Genomic DNA, 27,561 nt, shown 5'->3' with positions numbered 1-27,561 from the left:
ATTGATCTAGTGCAAAGCTAACTGGCTGCCTCGCTGCCCCACAGCTCATCCTTGAGTGACAGCTGGTTCCTACTCAGTCTTATTTGCCATGAAGCTTGTTGTCCCTGCATTCTGTTCCTAAAGAACCACCCAGATACAACAGACTAAGGCACACTGAAGGGATGACATCCTTTTACTACATGCACAAGAGCTTGAGAAATCAAGCCTTCCCGAGGCTGCAGTCCCGAAATACATTTAGTTTCTGAGCCAAGCTGTCTCCCTCTCCCCTCCTCTCTGTGTGCATCGTTTGCTCTTTCATTTCGCACTAAGAGTAGCTTAGTGATCATGGACTTCAGCTCTTGCCTGTAGTGATCCTGTTCCCATTTTATTCCTTACACAGAATAGGAAGGAGGTTCGCTTGCTTTGTGCAGAGGCTGAGCCACAGGAGAAGGCAAAGTCAATGTGATTTATTGAATGAAAGCACTGGACAATCACCAGCAACTTGCTCCTCTGCTGCCTCAAACAACCTAAACTGGTAAGTCAAATTTATTGTCTTTCTCCGTGTGAATGTGGGCTTTCTTAGTTACTGGTTAATTTTTAAACGTGTATATGTTGCTGCGGTTCCATGATATAAAAAATTTGCATCTTCCGAGCTTAGCTGCAGGTGGTCCATGAAGAATGCACAGAGCACAGAATGGTCCATAGCACTGCACACACATCCATGTGGAGAGGCAAGGTTGGGGGTGGGGAAGCCCCCAATTCTGATCACTGAGCATTTTGTTTTCAGCAAGCTTAAAGACATTATGTGCTTGCATAACCGATTAGCATTAGCTATGAAAAATAAATTGCTCTCTCATTGCATAAGATCATTTTCTAAGTGGGTGCCTGAGTACCTACAAAATACCTGTTGGATCAGGTAAAGATGGGTCTCATCATGCTGATAATCGTGGGTATAAACCCAGACATATTGCTATCTTGAATGCAGCTTGCAGCCTGGACAGAGTAGAAGGCAGCCTTCTGTCCATCATGGGTCATTGTGCATATAAATGACATAATGACTATGATGTTGAGGATACCTGCCAAGGGCATACAGTGGACATGCTGCATGCCAACCCTCCCTTGACCCACTTCACTTCTGCACCCATATTCCTTAAATCCTTTCTTCATTCCATGAAGATAGATGGTAGCCAGTGTGCACTAGATTCGAAGTGGGTGGTTCCAAGTGTCCCATTACCTGTGCTGGTCATTAGCCCGGCCAAGGCTGCTAGAAGTACCACTGATAATCGAGGTTGTTTTTTCCTATTTGGGCCCCCAAACCCCTATTTTCTCTTGATCCTCTTCATTTCCTCAGTCAGATGTAAGCCAACCTCTATAGAGGGGAGTCTGAATGGAGAAACCTATTGCTTTCCTACCACTATCACCACATCTCCTTAGTCTTTTGTTTGCTTGGCTACTACAAGACTTTATGGCAGCATCAATCCATCTCTGGTGGGCTCAGAGTCCATATAAATGTCATACATGGTTTCATGTCTTTGGTGCACTCTATCTGCAATATATCACTGGCCATTCAGATGAAGTTGTGGTATTAGATGCTGACAAAGATGGATGATGTTGGAACAGTGAGCAGCATGCTTCTCTAAATAAAAACCAAAGTTAGGAAATCTGAGAGATGGGTGATGTTTTGCCTAGTAGAAAGTAACCTCAGACCACTCCATCACAAGAGCAGGGTGATTCTCCTGACATTCTAACAGGAAGGAGATAGAATTTTCTAGTGGCTAGAGATGTCAGGATAGCAGCCTGTGTCTTTGGGAAATGGTCTTATTCTCCGTGGACCTCCATTCCTAATAGTTTCAAAGAAGTCATGCTAACCTCAATTAATATATCCATGAGATGCTTCTTAAAAGCTTTCCTGTTAAGGGGTGCAACAGATAATCAAGACCATTGTATACACACTGAGACCATGCATCAGAAACCCACAGATGAGTGTGGAAGAGGAGAGGCATGCCCCTTCCCCATGCAAGGGATATACAGCACACTGAAGGAAGCATGATCGCACGTAAGGTATTAGAAGGGAAGAATAGAACTGGAAAATAGCATTAAAATAGCTTCAAATTCAAACAAATAAGCCACGTAAATAATTTTTCAATATTGATCAATAGGAACTTATTTTCTATTCTCATGATGCCAAGATCCAAAAGATCTTAAATGCAAACATGCAAATATTTGGGGCTTAGTTCATGAATGAGTAAAATTCATGTCTAGAATTTGACTACTTTCAATTGTTCAAATTACCCCCAAACCCTTATACTTGGAACTACAGATATAAATGAACTATGATTGAGAGAGAGAGAGAGAGAGAGAGAGAGAGAGAGAGAGAGAGAGAGAGAGAGAGAGAGAGAAAGAGAAATTGCCCCATCTCTAGGATTAAGGTACCTGAAATTCTTTCATCAGGAATTCACTTAAGTACTTCTCTTTTATCTTAGGAGAAAGACTTAAGCCACTGATGCCTTACCATAAATGAATGTATTAAAATGTTTCCGTCTCAGTGGAAACCCAATATTGCCTTAATATTATATCAATTCTATTGCTTCCTATTTATTTTATAACTTTCTCCAGAAACTACCCTCATAATTGTTTCACCCTTAATCAGAAAACTAAGAAGCCTTTAGAACAAGCAAACTCCTTCTTTTTATGGAACACTTGGATTAGACTATACCAGCTAAATTTCCTCTAGACCCCTGAGAGTCACACTAGGGAAAGCTGAACTCACTATCTTTCCCCTTTTAAATCCTCTCTTCCTCCTATACTCCTTCCCCCGCCACACATACCTTTCAATTATTGGTGGAACATTATGCATCTGTCAACCAAGCAAAGCTCAAAGGAATTATTTTCAGATTCCCTGACTCCTTTAGCCCCTCCATCCAATCATTAACCAAGTTTGGTCCTTTTTGCTTCTTTTCTTTTTAAAAATCTGTTCCACCCTCTCTATCCCCATTGTCATATGCTGCATTTGAAGTTACAGGGACTTTTTCAAGAGCTTCATACTTGGATGAAACATCACTCGTTCCACTATACTCACCTCCCGTTCAAATAACCCACCAGGTGCTATCAGAATAATTCTCTGGAAATGAGTATCTCAGATCTTGCTAAAAGTTCCCTAGCGCTTCCCCTTTGTGAACCGGCGGAAATCTATACTAATCATGCATACAAAGTCTGATGGCCAGGCACTGCCACCTCTTCAGGCTGCTTTCCCAAGGTCTTGGAACGGTGGACGAAACTCACTACTGTGGACACTGACCCACCAGCCACACAATGGCATTTCACATCTCTATGTCCTCATCTAAGATACTGTACCTGGATGACTTTTTCTTTCCTTCCTGCTAATTGACAGTGGCATTTAGCAGTGTGATTGGGAATGGTGCCTTCCCCTGATCAGCCCGACCTCCTACAAAGGGAGGCCAGACCTTCCTCACTTCCTATTCCAAATCCTGCTCAGGGAACACCTTCTCTAACTCATTTCCTCACACCACCTACTCCCATCACCAGCTCTATTACCCACAGTTAATCACTCATCCCTACGTGCTACTTCTTTGTGTTAGGCATTTGAGAGCAGTGTTTAAAAGTTAAGATCTCAGACCTAGACCCATATTTTCTGGGGTTTGAATCCCAAATCTGCTCTCTAGTATGCCTCAATTTCTGACTATGTAAAATGGGGATAACAGTAGTCCTTCCTTCACAGGGCTATAATGGGATGCAGGGAGCCGATATACATAAAGGCATTATTCTAAATAGTTCCTGGCTCACATAGAGTGCTATAGATGTAAAAGCTATTATTATCTATCTACCGGTATATCTATATCTACACACACACACACACACACACACACACACACACATTGCATATTAATATGCAAATTTTTCCGGGACACCTTTATAGTCACAACTGGTGCGGCTCAGACCACAGCCCCACCCCAGTGGATGCATGCGGGGGGGGCGGGGGGGGGAGACCAGGGGGGGGAGGAGCCCTTTGCACGTGAGCTGCAGAGGAAACACCTTTTCTGACTGCTCATTGGCTAAGCTCCCTGTACACAGCCACTCACAGTGTTCTTGGTAATTTAAGTAAGAATCCAAGAAGGTGATCTAAGGTTTTCCCACCTCACTCCCGGAGGAAAACACGAAGGTCTGCTGCTGGAGGGGCTAAAAAATGTCATATTCTGCCCTAGCCAGTTTGGCTCAGTGAATAATGCCTCAGCCTGCCGACAGCAGGGTCTGGGTTGATTCTGATCAAGGGCATGTACCTAAGTTTCAGGCTCCTTCCTGGCTGGGGCCCATATCAGGGCTCATGCAGGAGGCAACCAATTGAAGTGTCCCTCTCACAATATTTCTCTCTGTCTTTCCCTCTCTCTTCCATGCTCTCTAAAAATCAATAAATAGAAACATCCTCGGGTGAGGATAAAAATAAAAAAAAGTCATATCCTATGAAAGACACATCTTGAAAATGCCTTAAAAAAAGTTGTCATTTTTTCGTAGTGAAGGGACTGGAGTCCGTGTTGATGAAAACACCTTGGTGGCTGCAGCGGCTGACAGTGGCAGCATTTAGCAGTGTGATGGGAATGGTGCCTTCCCCTGATCAGCCCGACCTCCTACAAAGGGAGGCCAGACCATGGCTTAGGCCCGCTCCCCATGGGAGCCGTCAGTAGGACTCCCTACTTAAGCTGTCAGGAGGACATCCCCTGAGGGGACAGGCTGGGCTGAGGGCTGCCCACCCCCACCCCAGTGCACAAATTTTGTGCAACAGGCCTCTAGTTACCCCATAATTGTACATGTCACACTATTTCATAGCGACACTTGAATAACTGTCTTCCCTTTTATCCTATGAGCTCCTGGGGCAAGGTTGTGTAATCAATTTGTCCAGGACTTCCCCAGTTTTTGCACTATAAGTTCTGCATTTTGGGAATCACCTCGGTTCTAGGCAAACTAAGATAGGAATCCTCATAGTACGATAAACTATCTCATTCACCTTTGAATCCCCAGGGTCTATATAGGATATGTAGCCGAAACCGGTTTGGCTCAGTGGATAGAGCGTTGGTCTGCGGACTGAAAGGTCCCAGGTTCGATTCCGGTCAGGGGCATGTACATTGGTTGCGGGCACATCCCCAGTAGGGGGTGTGCAAGAGGCAGCTGGTCAATGTTTCTCTCTCATTGATGTTTCTAGCTCTCTATCTCTCTCCCTTCCTCTCTGTAAAAAAAAAAAAAAAAAGTAAATTATGAAGTAGAACATCTATGAGAGTTTATTGACCTAGAAAGTAGGTATTAATTTTTTCTATTTTCTTCCTCATAAACATGCTTTCAAACTTCGAAATCTAGTCTTCTTGCTGTGAAGTCACAGTGACCTTTCAAAAGTTGTCACTGAATAACTGAATACATAATATTTTTTAATGCACAGAAACCTGAAAGGATGCTTCCACCTGTTGTATATCAGTGTAATAGCATTGGCTACCCTCTAGCAATCAGACATATCTGTCATATTACCAGTAGGGAGGGAGGTAGATGGAGGATGGAGGCGTCACGCTGTCTTTTCTGTGTAGTCACAGGCAGGTTGAAGTCTGAAGGTCCCTAGTTCACACCACAGCCTGAAAAGCAATCTTGTCCCAGTCAGAATGTCCCCCTCACTGAATGTATCTGTCTACCCAGCTGTCAGAAGTGCCTAGAGCTCCTGTTTTTAATATGCTTTGTCTTACAACAGCTTCTCCTCCAAACTGGCTCAGATCATTTTCCACAGTACAAATGCAATTCGAAAGTTCCACAAGTAATCTCTGTGAAACAGAGACCTTGGACATGCCAAAACTCATGAGGGCAAGATCTTGTCTTCAGAATCAAGGTCTAGAATAAGAAACTGATGGGCAGCCAGACCCTCAGGCAGAATAACATCAGAGTTGCCGAGAGCATGGGCTTTGAAGTCAGAGTTCAAATCCTGCCTTCTCTATTTACTACCTGTAAGATCTTGGACAAGTTACCTAATCCCCCTGGACCTCAGTTTCCTTGTTTGTAAAATGAGAATATAGTAATAGTCTGACTTTCTCAAATGGTTTTCTTAGATTTATCTTAGCCTGTGAAAACAAAGCCAGTGGCAAAGCTGACTGCGAATGTTCTATTGGTTAAGGAAAAGGGGAAATGAGTGAAGGAAGGAGGAAAAATAAGTATAGGCTGAAGTGCAATGAATTAGCAAGGCTTCACAAGCAAAAACATGTGGTTGTCCGTGTATGATTGCTTCCAAGAAGCCCTCAAAACAGTCCATAGGAGAGGAATGAAGAATTACCTCTTGGCTACTTCCAGTCTCCTATCTTACTGGTCCAGTTTTTCCCATTTCTAGATCATGTTACCCAGTTCCTCATGGTAGCCATTAGTGAAGCGGGAGCCTCCCTCCATAGGTCTGGCTGAGTCAGAGCTACTGTCACCACAATCATGATGGAGGCCATTTTTTATTCACTTGAACAGCTGGTGGTGTTAGGAGAAAGGATGGGGGCAATAGCCGACGCTTGCTTTCTATCTGAGCAAGCAGCCAAGGCCCGCTGACCAGGCGATTTTGAAGTAACCTGAGGAGGCTCCATACTTCAGAGGTTATGTTGCCATTTTGGACCTGGATTCTCCAGGACAGCGGTCGCCAACTGGTGGTCCTTGGACCATTGGTGGTCTGTGAGGTCCAAAAGGTTGGCAAATGCTGCTCCAGGATACAATCACTCTTTCCTTATAGCTTGGCTCCAGGTGTATTAAAGATCTTCCAACAGGGTAGCTGAAATCAAAGAACAAAATATACTTTATTTTCGTAAAGTCCTGGTTTATTTATTTTCTAATTTATGCTTTTTGTGCCTCCTCTAAAAATCATTCTTATTCAAGTTCACAAAGATATTCTATGTTTTTCATAGAAGTTGTATAGTTTTAGCTTTTGCAGTTATTTTCATTTCAAATTAATTTTTATACATGATGTAAAGTTGTGGTTGAGGGTTTTTTTTGTTTGTTTGTTTGGGGTTTTTTTTTTTTTTTGGGGGGGGGGGGTTGAAAAGTTTATTTTTCCCTATTGAATTACCTTGACACCTATGTCAAAAACCAATGGATCATCTATGTTTAGGCTGTGTCTGGGCTCTGTTTCATTCATCTAACTTTATTCACTGTCTTTATCTCTATTGCTATCTTTACACCAATATAGCACGTCTTGATCTCTATAGCTTTAAAGCTACTCTTGAAGTTAGGTAATGTAAGTCTTCCAACTTTGTTTTTTTCCCAAAGTTTTTCTGACTAAAAATTTTAGATACTTCTATTTTTATAAAAATTTTAGAACCAGCTTAATTAAAAAAAAAATCCTGCTAGAATTTTTATTGAAATTGTATTGACTCTCAATTTGGAAGAATTAACAACTTAACAATACTAGTTTATTATTATTATTATTATTATTATTATTATTTATTGTTTAAAGCATTACATGTATCCTTTTTTCCCCATTGACTTCTCCCCAGCCACTCTCACTCCCCAGAACATGCCCTCACCACCACCCCCAACCTTACCATCCCCCACCTCACCCCCCAAACCAGGTCTGTATCCATGGGTTATGCTTATATGCATGCATACAAGTCCTTTGGTTGCTCTCTTACCACCCCCCTTCCCTCTGAGGTTGAACAGTCTGTTTGATGCTTCTGTGTCTCTGGATCTATTTTTTTGTTCACCAGTTTATTTTGTTCATTATATTCCACTAATGAGTGAGATCATGTGATATTTATCTTTCTCCAGTTGGCTTATTTTACTTAGCATAATGCTCTCCAGGTCCATCCATGCTGTTGCAAATGGTTAAGAGATCCTTCTTTTTTTAAGCAGCATAATATTCCATTGCATAGATGTACCACAGTTTTTTAAAAATTAATCTTCATTGTTCAGATTATTATAAATGTTCCTCATTTTTTACCCATAGCTCCCCTCCACCCCGTTCCTACCCCACCCCAAGCCCTCGTCTCCTCCCTCCCCCACTTCACTGTCCTCATCCATAGGTGTAAGCTCTTTGTCCAATCTCTTCCCCTACCTCCCACATCCCTTTCCCCCACCCCCAGAATTGTTAGCCCGCTCCCTTTCCATGCCCGATTCTATTACATTCACCAGTTCTGTTCATCAGATTTTTTATTCATTTGATTTTTATATTCACTTGATAGATATGTATTTGTTATCACTTTGTTCATACTTTTTTATCTTTACCTTTTTCTTCTTCCTCTTCTTAAAGAATACCCTTCAGCATTTCATATAATATTGGTTTGGTGTTGGTGAACTTCTTTAGCTTTTTCTTGTCTGTGAAGCTATTTATCTGACCTTCAATTCTAAATGATAGCATTGCTGGGTAATGATGGTTGTAGGTTCTTGCTATTCATCACTTTGGATATTTCTTGCCACTCTTCAGGCCTGCTGAGAAATCAGCTGACAGTTGTATGGGTACTCTCTTGTAGCTGTTTGTCTCTTGCTACTTTTAAGATTCTCTTTGTCTTTTGCCCTTGGCATTTAATTATATGTCTTGGTGTGGTCCTCTTTGGATTCCTCTTGATTAGGGTTCTCCATGCTTCCTGGACTTGTAAATCTATTTCTTTCACAAGGTAAGGGAAGTTTTCTGTCATTATTTCTTCAAATAGGTTTTGAGTATCTTGCTCTCTCTCTTCTTCTGGCACCCCCATAATTCGGATGTTGGTACGCTTGAAGTTGTCCCAGAGGCTTCTTACATTATCTTCATTTTGGGGGATTCTTTTTTCTTTTTGCTCTTCCGTTTGGGTGTTTTTTACTTCCTCATATTTCAAATCTTTGATTTGATTCTTGGGATCCTCTAGTCTACTGTTGAGTTGTTGTATCTCTGTATATTATTCTTTATTTCAGGCAGTATATGTTTAATTTCATCTTTTTTTTTTGGGGGGGGGCATTCTCACTAAGATCCTTAAAGGTCTCACTAAGTTCCTCGGAGGTTTCTAAAAGATTCTTGAGTAACCTTATAACTGTGGTTTTGAACTCTGAATCCAGTATTTTGCTTTCATCCATTTTTTTCATTTGTGACAAATTTCTTTGTCTTCACATTTTGGCTGCTTCCCTGTTGTTTCTGTGTTTTGGGTAGCTGCTAAGTCCCCTTGAGCTGATAGTGGCCTTGTGTGGTAGGTGTCCTATAGGTCACAGTGGTTCAGCCTCCCCAGTCATCTAAGGTGGACACTCTTGGTGCACCCCTATGTGGACTGTGTGCACAGTCTTGTAGTTAAGCCTTAATTGCTGTTGGTATCACTGAGGGGAATTGACTTCCAGGCCAATTGGCTGTGAGGACCAGCTGTGACTTCAACGGAAGAGCTGCTGTGCAGGAGACACCCTTCTGGGACAGTGGGCTTTCTTGTTGTTTTGTTGATTTCTTTTGCTGTGCATAAGCTTTTTATTTTGATGTAGTCCCATTTGTTTATTTTGTTCTTAGTTTCCACTGTCCTAGGAGCTGATTCAGTAAAAAAGAAATTGCTATGACATTATGTCTAATATTTTGCTGCCTATGGATTCTTTTAAGATTTTTATGGTTTCCCATCTTACGTATGTTTAACTCCTTTATCTATTTTATTTTTGTGTATGGTGTAAGTTTGTGTTCTAGTTTCATTTTTTTGCATATATCTCTCCAATTTTCCCAACACCATTCATTAAAGAGACTGTCTTAACTCCATTGTATGCTCTTGCCTCCTTTGTGAAGTACTAATTGAGCTTAATGGTTTGGGTTGATTTCTGGGTTCTCTGTTCTGTTCCATTGGTCTAAATGTCTGTTTTTATGTCAGTACTAGGCAGTTTTTAGAACAGTGGCTTTGTAATATAGCTTGATATCTGGTATTGTGATCCCTCCAACTTCATTCTTCTTTCTCAGGATTGCTGCGGCTATTGAGGAGGTAAAAGACCTGTACTCAGAAAAATACAAGATAGACAGAGGAAGGCATAAACAAATTAAAGAATATATTGTGTTCATGGCTTGGTAGAATCAATAGCATTAAAGTGTTCATTCTACCCAAAGCAATTTATAGATTCAGTGCAATTCCCAGTAAAATACCAATGGCATATTTCACAGACCTAGAACAAACTCTCCAAAAATTCATATGGAATAAAAAAACAACAACAACCCAAATAGAAAGAGCTTGGAAATGTGCCTTCCTCTTGAATTTTTTTGGAATTGAAGAAAGGTTTTAATTCTTCTTTGAATGCTAATACTAATAATTCTTCTCATCCAATGCATGAACAAGGTATATCTCTCCATTTATTTAGGTATTCTTTAATGTTACTCATTAATGCCATGTAATTTTAAGTATATGTCGTTTTGTTGTATTTATTCCTAAGAGGATTTGTTCTACAAAACTTTCCTGTTACCTGCAAATGAAGACTATCTTGCTTCTTTCTTCCCAATCTATACTCCTTTCTTTTGCTTGCCCTATTTCACTGGTTAAATGCCCAGTACAATAGAAAAGGTAGAAGTAAGCATTTTGGCCTTGAATCTGACCCAAAAGGAAGCATTTGGTCTTTAATCATTAAATATAGTATTGACTATAACTTTTTATAGATTTCCTTTATCAGGTTGAGGAAACCCCTTTAATTTCTGAAAGTTTTGGGCTTTTGTTTTTGTTTTTAATCATGATTGGGTATTGAAATATTGTCAAATGCTGTTTTTCTGCATCTATTATAATATCCATATTTTTTTCATGTAGTGTGTTAATGTAGTGATTACACCAATGGATGTTTGACTATTAAACCAACCTTGCTTTCTTGGAGTAAACCATGCTTGATCATGAAGTAGTATCCTTTTTGTGTATTGCTGGATTTTACTTGCTAACTTTTTATGGAGGTTTTCCCCTTTCTGTTCATGAGAGACATTGGGTGATAGCTTTTTCTTGAAATACCTTTTTTTTTTTTTTTACTTTGCTATCAGGGCATTGATAGCCTCAAAATGAAGCCAATTTTTTGGAAGAGTTTTGTGTAGAATTGGTATTATTTCTTCCTTAAATGTTTGGCAAGTTGTAACATTTAACACGACTTTCGTTAAAGATCTGGAAATTTAAAAATTATTAAGATGCAAAAAAAGAAAATATAAAACTAGAAATAACTTTCCCATAGAATGTCTTTACCTGGCTAACTATATCCTAAAGTCTGATCCTATAGTCATGTTGCAAAGACCAACCCACCTTCATTCAACATATCTGTCTCCTCTTTAGAAGAAAAACATCTTTCTTTAGAACATTTTGTGAGATATCATCCTCATAATTACCTTGATTTCTTTAGACATGGTTCTTTGGGTCCTTGAAAATATTTAAGATATGAAACTTAAAGTCTTTGTCTAATAAATCCAGCATCTGGCCTTGCTTAGTGACTGCTTTACTTCCTGTGAATGGAAAAGATTTTTATTTCTTTACATGCCTTACTTTGTTGTTGTTGTTATTGTTGAAAACACATCTTAAATAACAACGCAGCAACTCTAGAAATCAGATTATTGCCCTTCCTCAAGGTTTGTTTAGTGATTTTTTTAGAACTGTATCTGTAAAGTCTGTATTTATTGTCATATGTGGCTACTAAGTCTCTTCTTGGTTAGTTTAGTGGTCAGCTAATGATTGAACAAAAATATTAAGTGCCTGGAACTAATAAGTTTCCCAGTCATTGCAGGGGGGCTCTGTGTGCATTTGTGGGCACACCTTCAATACTCAGTAGGCAGTTGACAGCTCTGCCTTTGCCTTCATTCCTGCTTCCACAGTGCCTCAAAGTCAGGCAATATGAGAGCTTAGGACCTTCTCAGGTGTTTCATGGGAATGCTCCCAACCCTGGGCATGCATGAGGTCTGAAAGAGCCCCAGGAATGTGTCAGAGCTTTTCAGAGTATTTCATGTACAATCATATAAGCTTTTCCTTTAAGCTTTTTGATTAGTCTATTGTTTGCCCCACTCTTATCCACCATCTTGGGCAACTGTAATGTTAAACAGTTGCTGAATTTTGTTTTTTACAGATACCCAGAGGAAAAGGTTATTTTGCACTTGGTAAGCTCAAAGTCAGGGCAAATAGAGAAAAGCCCTGTGAGTGGGCTCTTCCAAGGAAACACCAAACAGGTCAAATAATGACAGTTCCCTGAAAATGGGGTTTTGAAGGAACTCCATCATCATTCTGCACCACCAGTGGCTGCCAGGCTACATTATAAAAATTTTTTTGTTTTACGATGAATATAGGTTCTTGGTCTTCAAGGCCACCACAGAGGTGGGGGAATATGGAAATTAAGCAAGGTAAAGATGGCATTAAGCTTACTATTCTTACGGAATTTATCCACTTTTCTTAAATAAACACTTCCTGGATTGCTGCAAATTTTTTGTTAATTCCTATGGTTCTGAAAAAGTTAATTCTGACCAATTTTAGTAGTGTTCTCATTTCTTTTATGGAGGAGAAAATTTAGTTCTTTAGAAAATTTAGAGGTCTTTAGTTTGCTATTTCCACTGTCATACTATTATTCTATTTATCATCTTTCTGTGAAATATTTATTAGGTGTATGGCTTGTAAATGGCTTTTTAAAAATCTCAATTGACTGTTTTGCCTTTTATTAGAAAAATTGAACCATGTAAATATATTGTGCTCATAGATATATTTAATTTAACCCTACTACTTTACTTTACATGTGTATTTATTATGTTTTATTATATTGCTTCTTTGTTTTATACTTTTTATCTTTAATCCTCTCTTCCCTTTAATAGTTTGAAGTTGTACTTGCTCTCCCTATTTTACTATAAGTTACTAAAACACATATTAAAATATTTAAACTTATCTATCAAAATAAAAACTAAATAGTATAATAAATACAAAAGTCAGATTTCAAAACATTGTTTAAAATAAGAAAGCTATTTAAATTGTTGCAATATACTTTGGTGTCTGTTTTTGGGACGATTTGAGGTAACTTTAATAATTGCTGTTGTTTGAGTGGCTACTGTGATTACACAAACTCAAATAATTTACATTTTTATGTGACTGTCCAAAGTAACATAGATTATAGATAACAATATCAGGATTCACGCTTGGGTCTGCCAAATAATCAGAACCAAAGCTATAATGCTTCTCAAATGCTTGTTTCTTTCCATAAGGGTAAAAATTTAAGAGCACAGTTAGTTAAAAGGGGCATGCCTGTTTATGAGAACAGATCATAGGAAGTTGTCTTTCTTGGTATTTCTAACCATACAAAATTTTAAATATAGAGGAAGAAAAATACATAACAGATAACATCTAGAAGAATAAAAATATGCTGAAGGATAGACTGGAAGGAAGGGACAGCTGGGGAGTATGGTAAGGAAGTCAGAGACAGAAAGTAAATCTATTTTAACTAAAAAGAACAGATGGGACATGAGCAAAGACAAAAGGGGCCAATAGGTAGGTGTCATCAGTTGTAGAGCAAGTAGCTGGAATCTGATCAATCGAAAATAACTTATTTACTGGACTCCTGGGCACTGTGTCAGATACAAAAAAAAAAAAGTAGAGTTATTTGGGGAATAACGATGTAGACAAGACAGATGGCACTAACTGGGCATTAATTTTGAAGAGAAAGGCTACACACAAAGGGCAGAAAGAGTTTAAGTCAGTCCCCTTGTGAGCCAGGTTGCATATCAATCTGGAATTTTTGTAGAACTAAATAGATATAGAGGAATCACTATAGTTGCTATTAAATCAAAAGTAAAGGACTTGTAAATAGAAAAACATGTCAAATAACTTAATCTTTTCATTTTTGCTTTTGTATAAATTAAAAGATTACAGATTTATGAAAACATTCATACATACATACACACTACAGACAGTGCTTTATATCATCCTCCCAAATTTAAATGAGACTATTAGGTAAGACTGGGCATGACTAATTCTGAATAGGTCTGACCACCTTAGAACTTAGAAGGCACTAGAAAGTCTTTTTGTGTTGGAGGAAATGTAAGCAAGACAATTTTCCTACGTATAAGACGACCCCCTAATTTTATAGTTAAAACATAGGTTTAGGCCTATATTTGCTGTATATGACTACCCTCCACTTCAAAGAAAAGACTTACTTTGCCGTCAAGATCTGCAGGTAATTTTTGGTCTTTTGTCCCCGATTTTCGGTTGACTTTTTTTCGTTTCAAAAGTCATCTTATACGCCGGAAAATACGGTAACAATGTTGCAAAGATGGACCTCCATTTGTGAAAGTGTAAGTTAATCAAGATTAGTTGCTGCTAGTAGACATGGAACCCAATTCAGAGGCACGAGGAGGAAATTAGCTTTTTGGTTATTTGCTTGATACATTATATACAACAGTCTCATATGTTCCTTCATTTATTCTATAAGGTATCTATTAATCTTCTATAACAAAAATAACAGCTGCCATGAACTACCTTATACTTTAAACTCTTTACATGCATTATCTCATCAAATCCTCACAACTAAAATATGTGGATGTTATTATTTATCCCTATTTTATAAATGATAAAAATGAGATTCAGACATGTTAAGTAACTTGCCCAAGTTCACATAGTAGGTAGAAGAGTAATAATTCATATCCTAATATGTATTATGTTCCTTTTACTCTGAGGAAGATACATTTTAGGTGCTATGGATATTTGGCAGTGCTTATTTTGAGATGCATATAGACTAGTCAGGAGACAGAAAGCTAAAAAAAATACAGTTGTGATACAAGAAAATAGTTGTTATAACAAGCATATACTAACTGAAAGAGTAAAGAATTACATAGTTTTGCCTGGGGATGTGAAAGACTATTTGAGCACAGACTTTACGCATCAGCTATTGTTTCTTAGGTTATAAAGACACAGATGGAATTCCAATTTGTACAAAGTGGTGCATACAAAGATCCAGAAGCAGGAAAAAGTTTAATCTACTTAGGAAACCCCAAGGAGTCAGAAAGACTGAAATATAAAATGTAGAGGTATAGTAGATGATGCTTGAGAGAGAAGCAGTATCTATGAGGTTAAAGAATTTAGATTTCAACCTGTAGGAACTGGGAAATCATTAAAGTCAGTCCTGTGAACAGTTCAATAAAAGAGGTTCTACAAGTTACAAATTGTGGGATCCATAAGGCTATAAAAATTCAAGGACTGGAGATTTGAGGGGAGGTGGTGGGAATACAGCAGCATACTCTTAGATAGACCCGGGCCCAATGCACCAAAGGCTGCATCAGGGGTGGGGACATTTTACATATTACTTCCTTGACTGGTAATTTCATTTATGTATTCATCCAATATGTGTATGCATGCCAGCAGCCTCGGTAGCACAGATATTTCAATAGCAGTATCCAACATAATGGTGGGTGGCTTTTGAAATGGCTTGGCTCACCTGGAAACTGACTTCAAGTACTACACTGGGACCTGTGTAGATGTTTGTGGAACAGCAGTCAAGTACTACTTAGAAAATGCTGGTAGTGAGTAGTATCTGGGGTGAACAGGGACTAGCCTATGGGATAAATCCCCTAAACCTCTGGGCACTGAGTTGGTTCACCAGATCTCAAAAAAACAGGCATAATTCAAACCTCGAGAGAAGGGGATTATGCAAGAATACCACGTTTTCTTATACAGCCAACAGAGAGCAGCATCTATTGTAAAACAGTGGTTCTCAACCTTTCTAATGCCTTTATTACAGTTCCTCATGTCGTGGTGAGCCCCAACCATGAGATTATTTTTGTTGCTACTTCATAACTGTAATTTTGCTATTGTTAATGAATCATAATGTAAATACCTGTTTTCCGATGGTCTTGGGCTCTACAGCAGCGATTCTATTCCCAGTCAAGGGCATGTACCTGGGTTGCAATTTCACTCCCAGCCCAGGTGGGGAGCATGCAGAAGGCAGCCAATCAACGTGTCTCTCTCACATTGAACTTTCTCCCTCTCCCTCTCCTTAGGCTCTACAGCAGCATTTCTTCTACAGTTGCGACCCACAGATTGAAAACCGCTGGCAGGTTTGCCTAAGACCATCGAAAAACACAGATATTTACATTAGATTCATTAACAGTAGCAAAATTAGTTATGAAGTAGCAACAAAAATAATTTTATGGTTGGGGTCACCACAACCTGAGGAACTGTATTAAAGGGCTGCGGCACTAGAAAAAGTTGAGAACCACTGATCTAGGAGGTAAGCAGAACGAAACCAATTATATACCCAAGAAGAACTGAACAGACTCACTGGGTTATAGAATTGAGATGCTTCCTCCAAATGAGAGAGACAAAAAGATGTGAAGCAGAGGCTCATGTCATATATATGTTTGCATGTAGATGTTCACATAGTAAATAGAGATTGTTTCCTTTCTGCCAATAATTAACTATGTGGCCATAAGCAAGCTTCTTCCTTTCTCTGAGTTTCAGCTTTCTCATCTATAACATGAAGGCTGGTTTGGTGACTTTGAAGGTCTCTTCCAGCTATAAGGTTTTATTAGGATTCTAGATGGTTACTAGAGAAGATAAAAATTCTGTGTCAATTTATAATTATGTTGTGTTAAATGATACATTATCTTTTCCTCCTCTTAGGAACTGTCGTGTGAAAATGACCCAACAAATGCAGAGTTTACATCTTTCTCAGTCAAAAAAACATAGCGCCCCGTCATCTCCCAATGCTGCCAAACGCTTGTACAGGAACCTCTCTGAGAAACTGAAGGGAAGCCACTCTTCATTTGATGAGGCCTACTTTAGAGCAAGGACTGACCGGCTGAGTCTCAGAAAGACCTCGGTGGTAAGAAAACTCTATATTCTTGCCTCGGTTTGATTTATGCAGTTGTGTTTGGATCCACATTTACCTCAGAACTTCATGTTTGTAATGTTAGAGATGCTGGGTGCCAGGTAAGACAGGAGCTGCACATATCTATGTTGTTAGCTGAAGTATGAGTGATTGTGAGATTTCCATTCTCTAATATACCAAAAGCAGCAAATAGGGAATATGAGATTAAATAGCTTTATTGCTCATTTAAATATTGATCAATAAACAATATTTTATTTATTTATAATGTATACTCCATATGCTTTTTAATGGCATTTGAGACAGAATTCAAGCAAAAAAATGCCTATGCATTATATAATGGGAAATAAGACAGAAAGAGATAGAGGGAAACAGTGAGAAAATGAAGAGAGGAAGTAAAGAATGGAAGGATAAAATAGAAAAGAAACTGGTGGGGATGGAAAGAGAAATAGATTATACTAAAAACCTAGGCAAATATAGTACTTAAATTTTGTCATTACATTTATTTCTGAATACCTATACAGTCGTAGCAGAAAGTGAAACAATGATTTACTTTCAGCTATCAGCTAATGGGATACTATAACCAGTCTATAAGGAGACTTTAATATATTTCTGTTGCTAAATCCTCTGGCCTTTATAAGCTGTCATGGTGAATTATGTAATGGAGAATAAAAAAATAGTATTGGTGATGTTACAAACATTCTCATGTAGTAGTTTCTTATATTGGCCCTCAGTAAAAGTTGAGGGCATAACATTAACATGCTCAGCAAGGGTATTTCTGCAGGGGGTAATGGTACCATTTGTTTGAGTTTAAAACAGAAATGAGCCCTAGCCTTCCCAGATAGAAGCATACTAGAGTTTGCCAGCAAAAGCATGGGGGAGGAAATGACTTAAGAGTGAGAGCAAATATGGCACATGAGAAATGAGACATACTAAGAATCACAAATGCACAACTGTGGACAGGGCAGCATTTTAACTTTGCACTCATTTGTTTTCCCATTTCAAACTCATCTTCTGGGAGGGCTTGGTTGTGACTGAGTTATGTCCTAAGTCTCAGAGGCTCTTCAGTTTGGCAGATTGTTGACAAAACTTTCTATTCAGGAGATAGTCCTGAGAACTGCATGCCAAAATAACTCTATTCCCTGGGTGCCCACTGTCAAAATGAGCATTTGCATAATCGCTTTGTATTTTCTTCCGTCATGTGTTATGTACTCAGCTAAGCAGACCTGCAGCTTTCGATAGGGAGAATCATTTTTTGATGAGACTAAAAACAAAACCTGCCAATCTAAATACTTGGTCACTGAAGACCTTACACAGTTTAATTACATGACTCCTATGTTAGGTCAAGACAACAATATTTCAGTATTTTAAAGACCGAGCTACTCTTGGAAAAGTTACCAGATATTTGTAAATGTGAATGGGTCACTCTTCTCCCATGAGCTACAGAAATATGTGTCTGAAAGAACTATGTTGTCTTTATGGGTATTGTATTAAACCTTTGGTTCTCTATGGTCCCAAAGCAACTTGCCACCTAGCCCTGGAAACCCTCCCTGGGTTGAGAAAAAGGAGGGGGTAGTACAAAGTAGTTATGAGTTGGGGAACCAGTCTGCAGGCAGTGTAGAGCTATTAAGAGATTATATTATAAATAGGGAATCAACATGTCATGTAAATTTTAGAAAGATTAACTACTCTTGTATCAGTGATGGGCTGAAGGAGACTAAGACTGCAACAGGCAGGTCATTACCATAGTCCAAGCAATGGATGATGATGGTCTGAGCAATAGTAAAGATATGGGGTGGAAAGAGAGGGGCTGAGATTGAGACAGAGAAAGTGCATTCTCAATCCAAGCTAGTCACAATTTAAATTACCATTGCTATGCTCTCTCTGCCAGCATTTCCCAAACTGGATTATGTGTAACATTATTCCAGGTGCAGTTCAAACAAATGCAACTAAAAATACATTTTATGAACAAATACTTGAAACAGGTCATATTTCCCACATACTGGAGAGTCAAAATAAAGGCCCTGAGAGGTCTTAGAGTAAAATAATGGGGTAACTTGGCTCAATCCAAATTTATTTGACACATGCCCCTTTTTTCATAGAGCACTTTTTAAGGGTCTATCAAGCAAGTGTTCCACTGAAGACTGGGTTGAGAAAGTTGATGTTTGCTCTTATCTGTAGACTATCCATGCTCTACTGTATTTGCATCAGTGCATCTAAATGTACATGTCTGTTCAATGTCCCTTAGAAATGATGGAAGGAAGATCCAACACAGTGGAGACCTTGGGATAAATTAAAATTATATAACTTACAAGTGGGAATGTAGTCACTGAAGCAGCCCCAAAAATGCAAGACAGTTAAGCTACTAAGATACACTAGTCTATGAAATTGTACTAACCTGCTTTTGTTCTTCTCCAGAACTTCCAGGGCAATGAAGCCATGTTTGAAGCAGTCGAACAGCAGGACATGGATGCTGTGCAGATCCTTCTATATCAGTACACAGCTGAAGAACTAGATCTCAATACTCCCAACAGTGAGGGGTTGACGCCTCTGGATATTGCCATCATGACCAACAATGTGCCCATTGCTAGGATTCTCCTGAGGACAGGAGCCAGAGAAAGTCCGCACTGTAAGTAAACCTGAAAATTAAAACATGTTCTTTTAAGGCTAGACCCCACTGAAATAGCCATTGCTGACCTTTGGAGTATGAATGAGTGACTAAGCATAACTTCTGAAATACTTCGCATGTTTTTATGGACTTTCATGCAACTATTGATCAGTCTAGGCATCAAGTTACATTCTAAATAGAACACACTGAATGGTATTGAAAAAGAACCTCAAGGGAACACCATCCTAAGAATATAACTAAATGTGAAATACTCCAAGTGAGGCTATAGAACAGGAAATATACATAGAAAAAGAGAAAGTATATGTGTGATACTGTCTTTATGTTCATAATCAGTATGCTGGTTGCACTAATTTATTCAAACACTGAGGATGGCACTGTTCTAGGTACTAAGATTGCAGTGGTGAGCAAGACAAAAATCTCTCTTCTCATAGAACTTAATAATTAGTACAGGGGACTTCTAATAAGCAATTAAAAAGCTAAATTAAAATATAAACTCCAACAGTGATAAATACTATGAAGAAAAAATGAATGAGTGGCTAAAAGTGGATGGAATGGGAACTATTTTAAGTAGGGTTGGTCAAGAAAAGCCTCTTATATGGAATAACATTTGAGTCTAGTCCTGGACAACATAAAAATGAGGTATGGGGTCAAATTCTAGTTTGTCAAATATAAGATGCCAAATATAAGATGCAGAGGCAGGCAGGGATGAGATTGCCATATTTGAAGAACATGAAGCTGATATGGCTAAAGCAAAATGAACACAGGAGAGTGGGGGTCGCTGAGGGAGAAGTCACCAGATCATTCAGGCCATGGTGAGATACTTCATTTTGATTGTGTGATGAGGAGACAAATGGGGCAGTTGAAGCAGGTAAATGATACAGTCTGCTTTACATTTTCAAAGATCCTATAGTGCTCTGTGGAGAATAGACAGTGGTGAGGTAATTATAAAGAGCAGTTAGCAGTCTATTTTTAGTGAACCAAAAGACAGGTGCCAGTTGTTTGGACTAGCATGCTAATGGCACTGATGGTAAGCAGGGGTGGAATTCTGGATGTATTTCTTAACGGCTTTATTCAGATATAATTCACATGCCATACAATTCCCTGGTTTTCAGTATATGCATAGAATTGTGAAACTTACCACAATTTTAGACCATTGTCATCAGCATCAACGACCCCTCAAAAAAACAAAACAATCATTAATTATCACCTTAACCTGTCATTGCTTCCAGCCCTGGGCAACCAATCTACTTTCTGTTTCCATACATTTGCCTATTCTGGGCATTTTATATCAATGGAATCATATAATGTGTTATGAGTGCCTTCTTTCTGGAGTCGAGCTGAGAATACTGGCCAAAGGGAGCTGCTCTGGGGCCAATGGCAGACCCTGCCCAGGAGTGGATGGGATAAAATCACACAACCCTACCCCTTGCCAGGCACTATTCTGAGCACTTTGTGTGTATTCACTCCTTTAATCCTCACAGCAACTTTCTGGGGTAGGCACTCACATTCCCCTTGGTGCAAACCTCTGACCCAGTGACCACAATGGCTCTGAGCCACGGTTTTTATGTTTCCTAAAAGAAAAAAGTAAACTCATCAAACTGTTAGTTTCACTAATACTGATTCACTTACTTCCAAGTGGTGAGACCCAGAGGCTGAAAGAGAAGCAAGCAAATATGTAATTAGAGGTCGTGTCTCTGGCTCTAAATTTCATACACTCCTGCCACCCAAAGACTAGGTCCAGAGACAGATCCATATATCAGAAAACTATTTTAAAAATGCTAAGCTCACCACATCCATGTCAAAGAGTGTGAGGGTTTGGGGCTCTTCATCTTCAGTAAGAGCACATCATCAAAGTGCTGCTTCCTTTTAGTGGACTGGAGAATTTGCAGGTATGGGCAAATAAGGATCAAAGAAATCAAAAGGGCTTATTTGCTACCTTCCAGTTTATGTTGCAATAACGTCTGACCCAAAGATCCAGTGAGAAAGCAGTGGAAGAAGAATCAGAGGGTCTGAACATAGAGAATACAGACTGAGCCCCATTCTGTAGGAACAAGGAGACCATTCATTCAGATGTTGCTTGCACTGGGCTGGATGAAACATTAGTCCTACTTACCTAAGACGCTACAAAGAATTCTCCATTTTCATTAAACTAGTAAGACTCCCAACTCTCCTCAACCTCTTTGTGCATAATTAAATCTCTATAAAAGAATCCAAATACTAGATATCTTGTTAAACCAAAAGAAAAAGTGTTCAAAGTTCCCTGGTTTTACTCACTCCCTTGAGAAAGATAACCACAAAGTTGGAAAGGACAGTGAGAGATCAACCCAGGTTTTAACCTCTGGGAAATATGACACCTAAGTCATCTGGCCACCCAACAAGTCTAAGACATAGTGGTAGAGACTCCCTCAGGTGTAAAAACGGCAAAGAAATCTTGACTATCTATCTATGAAGTCTCCACATATATAATATCTTCACTTTTCACTCTAGCCCTTCAGGATGGTGTTATTATTAACTCCATTTCAAAGAGGAAATTTTTATGTTGAAAGGCTAAATGACTGATCCAAAGATACCAAAAACTCAACCCCAAGTCTGTGGGACACCAAAGCCTGAGGTCTGTTTATGAAAATTTACTGCCTTTCCAAACAACCAATAACAGAAAGCTGTAGCCACTGGATCCTGTGTCTCTCTGAGTGTGCTAAAATCCTGTTCTATGCACTAAGGTGCCATTCCTGTAGGAGAGAGGCAGGATAAAAGAACACAGTTTGTTTTCAGAAACTTCTAATTTATTTCATATACCAAATACAAAAGAAAGTGCTATTGTGCATGAGTATGAGACAGCCCACAAGAAAAACCACTTTGCCATCCAGAACCAAATAAGCAAATACCTGCTACAAATTGTTCCCCAGTAACTCCAGAGACAGAGTATAAGAGAAGAAAAATAAAAATGAAGTCTAAATTCCTAGAGTGTTTTACATATTTCAAAAATGTTTTTGCTGGCTAAAATGAGGAAACTAATTCCCATCTCAATAAGAAAAACTGGAATAAGATAAGTCAGATAATTCACCCAATGCTACAAAACTAATAAGTGGTAAAGGCATGATTTGAAGCCAGGTCTGTAAGTATTCAATTCTTTGGTATTTGTGCAAAAGCTTAACACTCTTATCACACCATAGATGCTCAACTCCTTCCTTCCCTGATTCTCCATCTGTTCCTCTTCCAATGCTTGTCAAGTATTTCAAAGCAGGGTGCAGGGTTTCTAATAGGGTCACTTTTCTGTCTTCTCCCCATGTGTTCCCTTCTGAAAACTAGCCCAGTATTCTTTCTACTATGCCAATCAAGAATCCAGCACGACTCAGAAGAAAGTCCTCTGTAATTCTCCCCATTTCATAACAGGAATCACAAGGACATAGAGGAGTTTAGAAACTTAACTCCTAACCACTGATGTGGCCCTGTCTTCTAGTCTTTAGTGCCTCAATCATAGAACTAGAGAGAGGTGTTCTTTATAAACATGGCTTGAAACTCAACCACGTACGTTTTCTTATTCTCAGGGAAAGTCCCAGAAGTGGCCACCTAAACTTGTACACTGCCAAGGTTAAATGTATTTAGAACTCCCACCTGCTCATTAGATGATTCTACTATCTTTACTCGATGACTCTTTTCTGTTCCTCTCATCTTTAGGCAAGCAGCACAAAGTAATACTTATTCCTTCTGGAAGAAAACTTCAGTCACTATTATAATAGCATCCCAAGTGTGCCAAGTTCAGGAAACAGAATCTGAAAAGACTGGAGTTAGGAAAGCTAATGTGCAGAGATACTTCAGGATACCTGGAGGCTGTGCCTTTGATAGTTCATCCATTCAGTGTCGTCCCAGTATCCATGACTATCATGTTCAACTGAACAGCAGTATATCAGAAAGACTTGTCTCTGCTTGGGAAAGTCCCTAGTCATAAACCCTCTCTTATCCTCACTAATTCATACCCTCAAAACATAGTCCAACAGTCTCCAGAGGAATTTGCTTAATCATCAATGAAGTCCTAGCCTTTCTGAGGCTGCTATTTATTTGACATCATTTAGGCTCTGTAAATAACTAATAACGAAGCCAGGTGTTATCTTTTGACATATCTACCATGTGCAAATCCCACTCACATGGATTTTGTCTCGCCTTTTAATCCCAGTACATGGCACATAGTAGGTATTCAGAAATTGTCAGTTATAATTTTAAGCCCTGTCATTTGTTGCTGGGAAGTACAGGTATCGAATTTTAGCACATACACACAAATACACTGTGATATTCATAAATGTATGAAAAAAACCTTTAAGTTTTCCAATAATTTATATTTGGGGTACCTGTTGCAGAATTTGGTTGTAGATGTAGCCTGATTTTCTTTTTACACAGTTTAAACATATGAAGGTAAGAATGGTGGAATGCTCCTCACTCTTAGTCTTTCTGCCCTTCCTAGGGGTAGCATTCTCCCTTCTCTTCAAACCCTCTCCCCTCTCTCTGCATTGCTTTGTGAACTCCTCTCTCTTGCTTTCTCTTGGATACTGAAAATGGGACTAGGAAATGTCTCCCAGAATGAGTTATGTTTGGTAACTTCATAAAATGCAACTGCATAGTAACTGTCATTTGAGTAGGACACAGACACCGGTGTTACAATTTTGGCAGACTTGTCAGGATGCACCCCTCACTTCTGCAGTAGTTGGGGGTTCGTGCTGGGACTGGTTCAGGGCACGTCTAAGAGGTGTGACTATAAACTAATGAAGCCAGCTTTATGTAAACAAACACACCAGAAAGTCTACAACCCAAACGAATGTTATCCTTCAACATGGTCCTCATGGGAGACCCCACACTTGCTCCAACAGTGCTGCCATTGCTCGGAACACATTTGGATTTGTCCTCAGAGCCAGTTTATGAGAAAATCTGACTCGTTGCTTAGAGTCACACCTGATTTTTATTCCAAAACAGCACTGCCCAACGTCATCACCCTCCATGTTCCACCAGACTTGATTTAGAGTTTTCCTGAAATCAAATCTGCCCTCCAAGGACAAAGATTTGCAACCATTAAGAATATGTAAAGAACTAGCCTTAGGCACATCTCTAGAATGAGTCCTAAGATATTTTTATCTACTTCACTAAAATATGTGGACAGTAAATTTGATAGGATCAAGTAGAACATAGTATAATCTATTGGTATGGACTCCATGGTTAAATATCCTCCTATATAATAAAAGCCTAATTCACTAAGTGTCTGGTTGTCCAGTCGTCTGTTCAACCAATCAAAATATAATATGCTAATTATATGCTAAGACTGCTCGACTGCTCAATCACTCACTATGTCGTGCACTGATCACCAGGGGCAGACATTCTGACTGGTAGTTTAGCTTGCTACTGGGGTCCAGCCAATTGGGACTGAGCAAGATGGGCCAGACATGCCCTGGAGCCCTCCTGTGGTCCCTTCCCGGCCCTGATAGTGCACTGGTAGGGTTCTGGCCTGCACTCTCTTGCAATCCGGGACTCCTTGGGGGATGTTGGAGAGCTGGTTTCAGCCCAATCTAGCTCAGTGCACTCCCACAAGGGGAGCTGCTCAACCAGAAGCTGGTCTCATAGGTGGCAAGCACAGCAATATTGGCGGGAGCCTCTCCCGCCTTTGTGGCAGTTCTAAGGATATCCAACTTCCAGCTTTGGTGGGGAGTGGGTCTAAGACATCAGTCGGACATCCCCCAGACTATGAGAGGTCACAGGCCAGACTGAGGGACAACCCCTCAACTGCACAAATTTTGTGCACTCAGCCTCTAGTATGATTTAATAAAGAGAAACCCAGGTGCAAATGATAGGTATCACAGAAATCTTCGTCAGTTATTTAAAAATGATTAAAATACATCTTCAGAACTGGTTGCCCAGGCAAAAATAGTAAGATAATAAAATAGGTGGATAAATCCTCACCCTGACATACAAACCTATTCCTTGAACCTCATTTCATACTGCTCACCCCTCTCCCATGATGCACCAGACCCACCAGACTCCATTCTATCCCTTCAATGTGCCATATCATACCAGAGGGTCTTCAGATTTGATATTTCCTATGTTTGGAAGGCTTTAAATCTTATCAGCACATGCTCAACTCCTTAACATCCCAGTTTAAACATAACATCTTCAAGAGAAGCTTTCCCTGACCACTAAGTCCAAAGTCACTTTTTTCATTTTTATTTAATCACATTGTTTTAATTTTTTGTGTAGCACTTATTACTATATGCTATCTCTCTCTGTGTTTTTGTTATTTTCTCTCTCCTTCATTAAAATGTAAACTCCACATGAGCAGAAAATATCTCATTCATCACAATATCCCTAGCAAAACAGTAGGCACTCAATAAATGTGTTTAACTGAATTAATCCCAAGGCTAATTCTAGTTAAGGGTGTGAATATATTATTTATCTTTAAGGCAATGATTTCACTGAATATGAAATGAATTGATCTTTATGTTTCCAAATAATTATTTAGATATCAGGTGGCCATAGGCTGAGCTATAGTTACCTGTTCTTAAATTGTCTTTTCATGCTTTTGGTTTTCATTTTTAAATACAGAATATATTCTCATCACAAACTAAAACTATCTTTGACCATATGGGTGTGTATATGCACACACTTACAGTCTAGGTTCCTACCCTTAAATTGCGGCAACATAATCATTCCTAGCCTCTTGAGGCTTGATCTAGAGCAGCGGTCGCCAACCTTTTAGACCACCAGTTGGCGACCACTGATCTAGAAGGCCCATTTCCAAGCTTATTCATAGTGACTATTGACAAGAGACTTGTGTTCCTTTCTGCATGGGCCTCTCCCTTTCCATAAAGCTGCTCTCTGACATGGCAGCTGACTTCCCACAGAGCAAATGATTGGAGAGAGAGAAACTAAATGGAAGCAACAGTGACTTTTATAACTTAACCTCAAAATGATCAATTTTCATTTCTCCTTAATCTTGTTGACCACACAGACCAACCCTGGTACAGTGTAGGAGCATGTGAACACCAGGAGACGATTTTGTAGGTCCTCTTGGAAACTGGATACCCCACTACCTATCTAGGATTGTTGAAGATTAAATGTAATAATAGCTTTAAAACATTTCCCTGGCACATTATAAATGGTCAAAAACATTGGTAGCCAGTATAACTCTAAAAAACAACAACAACAAAAAAACCACGGAAGAGTATCTAGTATTTAAATATTTTATCCATTTGTTGTATAGCAATGAAAACATTGCTCAATAAAAAAGCACTTTTTAAAGTTTATAGAATTTTATGTTCCAAATCTACACTACCAGTACAAGAGCTAAATGCCACTATAACTACTGAGTACTTGAAATGTATCCAGGCCAAATGTGTTCTAAATGAAAATTTTACACTGAATGTATCTCAATAATTTTATATTGATTACATGTTAAAATGATACTTTCACTCTACTGAGTTAACTAAAATATATTAAGATTAATTTCATCTATTTCTTTTTGTTTTTTAATGTCACTATTAGGAAATTTAAAAGGATATGGCTCACACTATATTTCTATAGGGTAGCACTAAAAAAATTAGAAGATAAATTATCGTCTTTCATACTTAAGCTCCCTATGAACATTATTGGGTAATATTCTTTGTATTTCCTAAATAAGTTCTACAAGAGTTTTGTGTGTTTAAGAAAACATGTCCATTTGCCCCTTGGGATAGTTGGCAGGAGTCCCTCTCTGTGTCATTGGCCCTGGCTTCTTAAAGAACTACAATTGCAACCTAAACTATAGAACATGGACTTTGTGAGTACACATTGTGCTGGAAAGTAGCAGAGAGAAACTCCAGACCTCATGTCCAGGATATAATGAGTTCTAAGAAAAGAAAATTCTATGGTAATTAAAATGAAAATTTTAACCTCCAAAACATTTTTGGAACCACTAGCAAAGTCCTTGGGGAAACCTGAACATAAGTAAAGCCAAAATGAATTTTGAGTCCTGAACCTTAGCAAGATGGGTAAATAAAACTTATGATATGAGTGCTTCTGGTGTGAGAATATTTGAACTTAAAGATGTTCAATTATTGAACTACTTCTATATTCTTTCTTTGATGTTCCTATCTAAAAATAAGTCAGCTGTGAGGTTGTTAGAAGGTTGTCACTTACAATCAGCAAATATAAATTTTATTAACTGTCTATTCTTATTCGCC

At 38.9% G+C, this 27,561-nt stretch overlaps 1 protein-coding gene across 1 annotated transcript in view; it reads left to right on the top strand.

Annotated features, from left to right (window-relative positions):
* Window positions 1-27,561, top strand: part of ANKFN1 (ankyrin repeat and fibronectin type III domain containing 1) — a 217,027-nt gene that overhangs the window by 72,443 nt on the left and 117,023 nt on the right. The window contains exons 2-4 of the mRNA XM_036454373.2: window positions 380-514; window positions 16,530-16,731; window positions 19,153-19,363. Coding sequence (XP_036310266.1) covers window positions 16,546-16,731; window positions 19,153-19,363 — 397 coding nt within the window. The 5' untranslated portion in view covers window positions 380-514; window positions 16,530-16,545. The remainder of the gene's footprint in view (window positions 1-379; window positions 515-16,529; window positions 16,732-19,152; window positions 19,364-27,561) is intronic.

This window comes from Pipistrellus kuhlii, unplaced genomic scaffold, assembly GCF_014108245.1.
Source record: "Pipistrellus kuhlii isolate mPipKuh1 unplaced genomic scaffold, mPipKuh1.p scaffold_m20_p_28, whole genome shotgun sequence".
Classification (NCBI taxonomy): domain Eukaryota; kingdom Metazoa; phylum Chordata; class Mammalia; order Chiroptera; family Vespertilionidae; genus Pipistrellus; species Pipistrellus kuhlii.
This window is presented reverse-complemented; position numbering and strand designations above follow the sequence as displayed.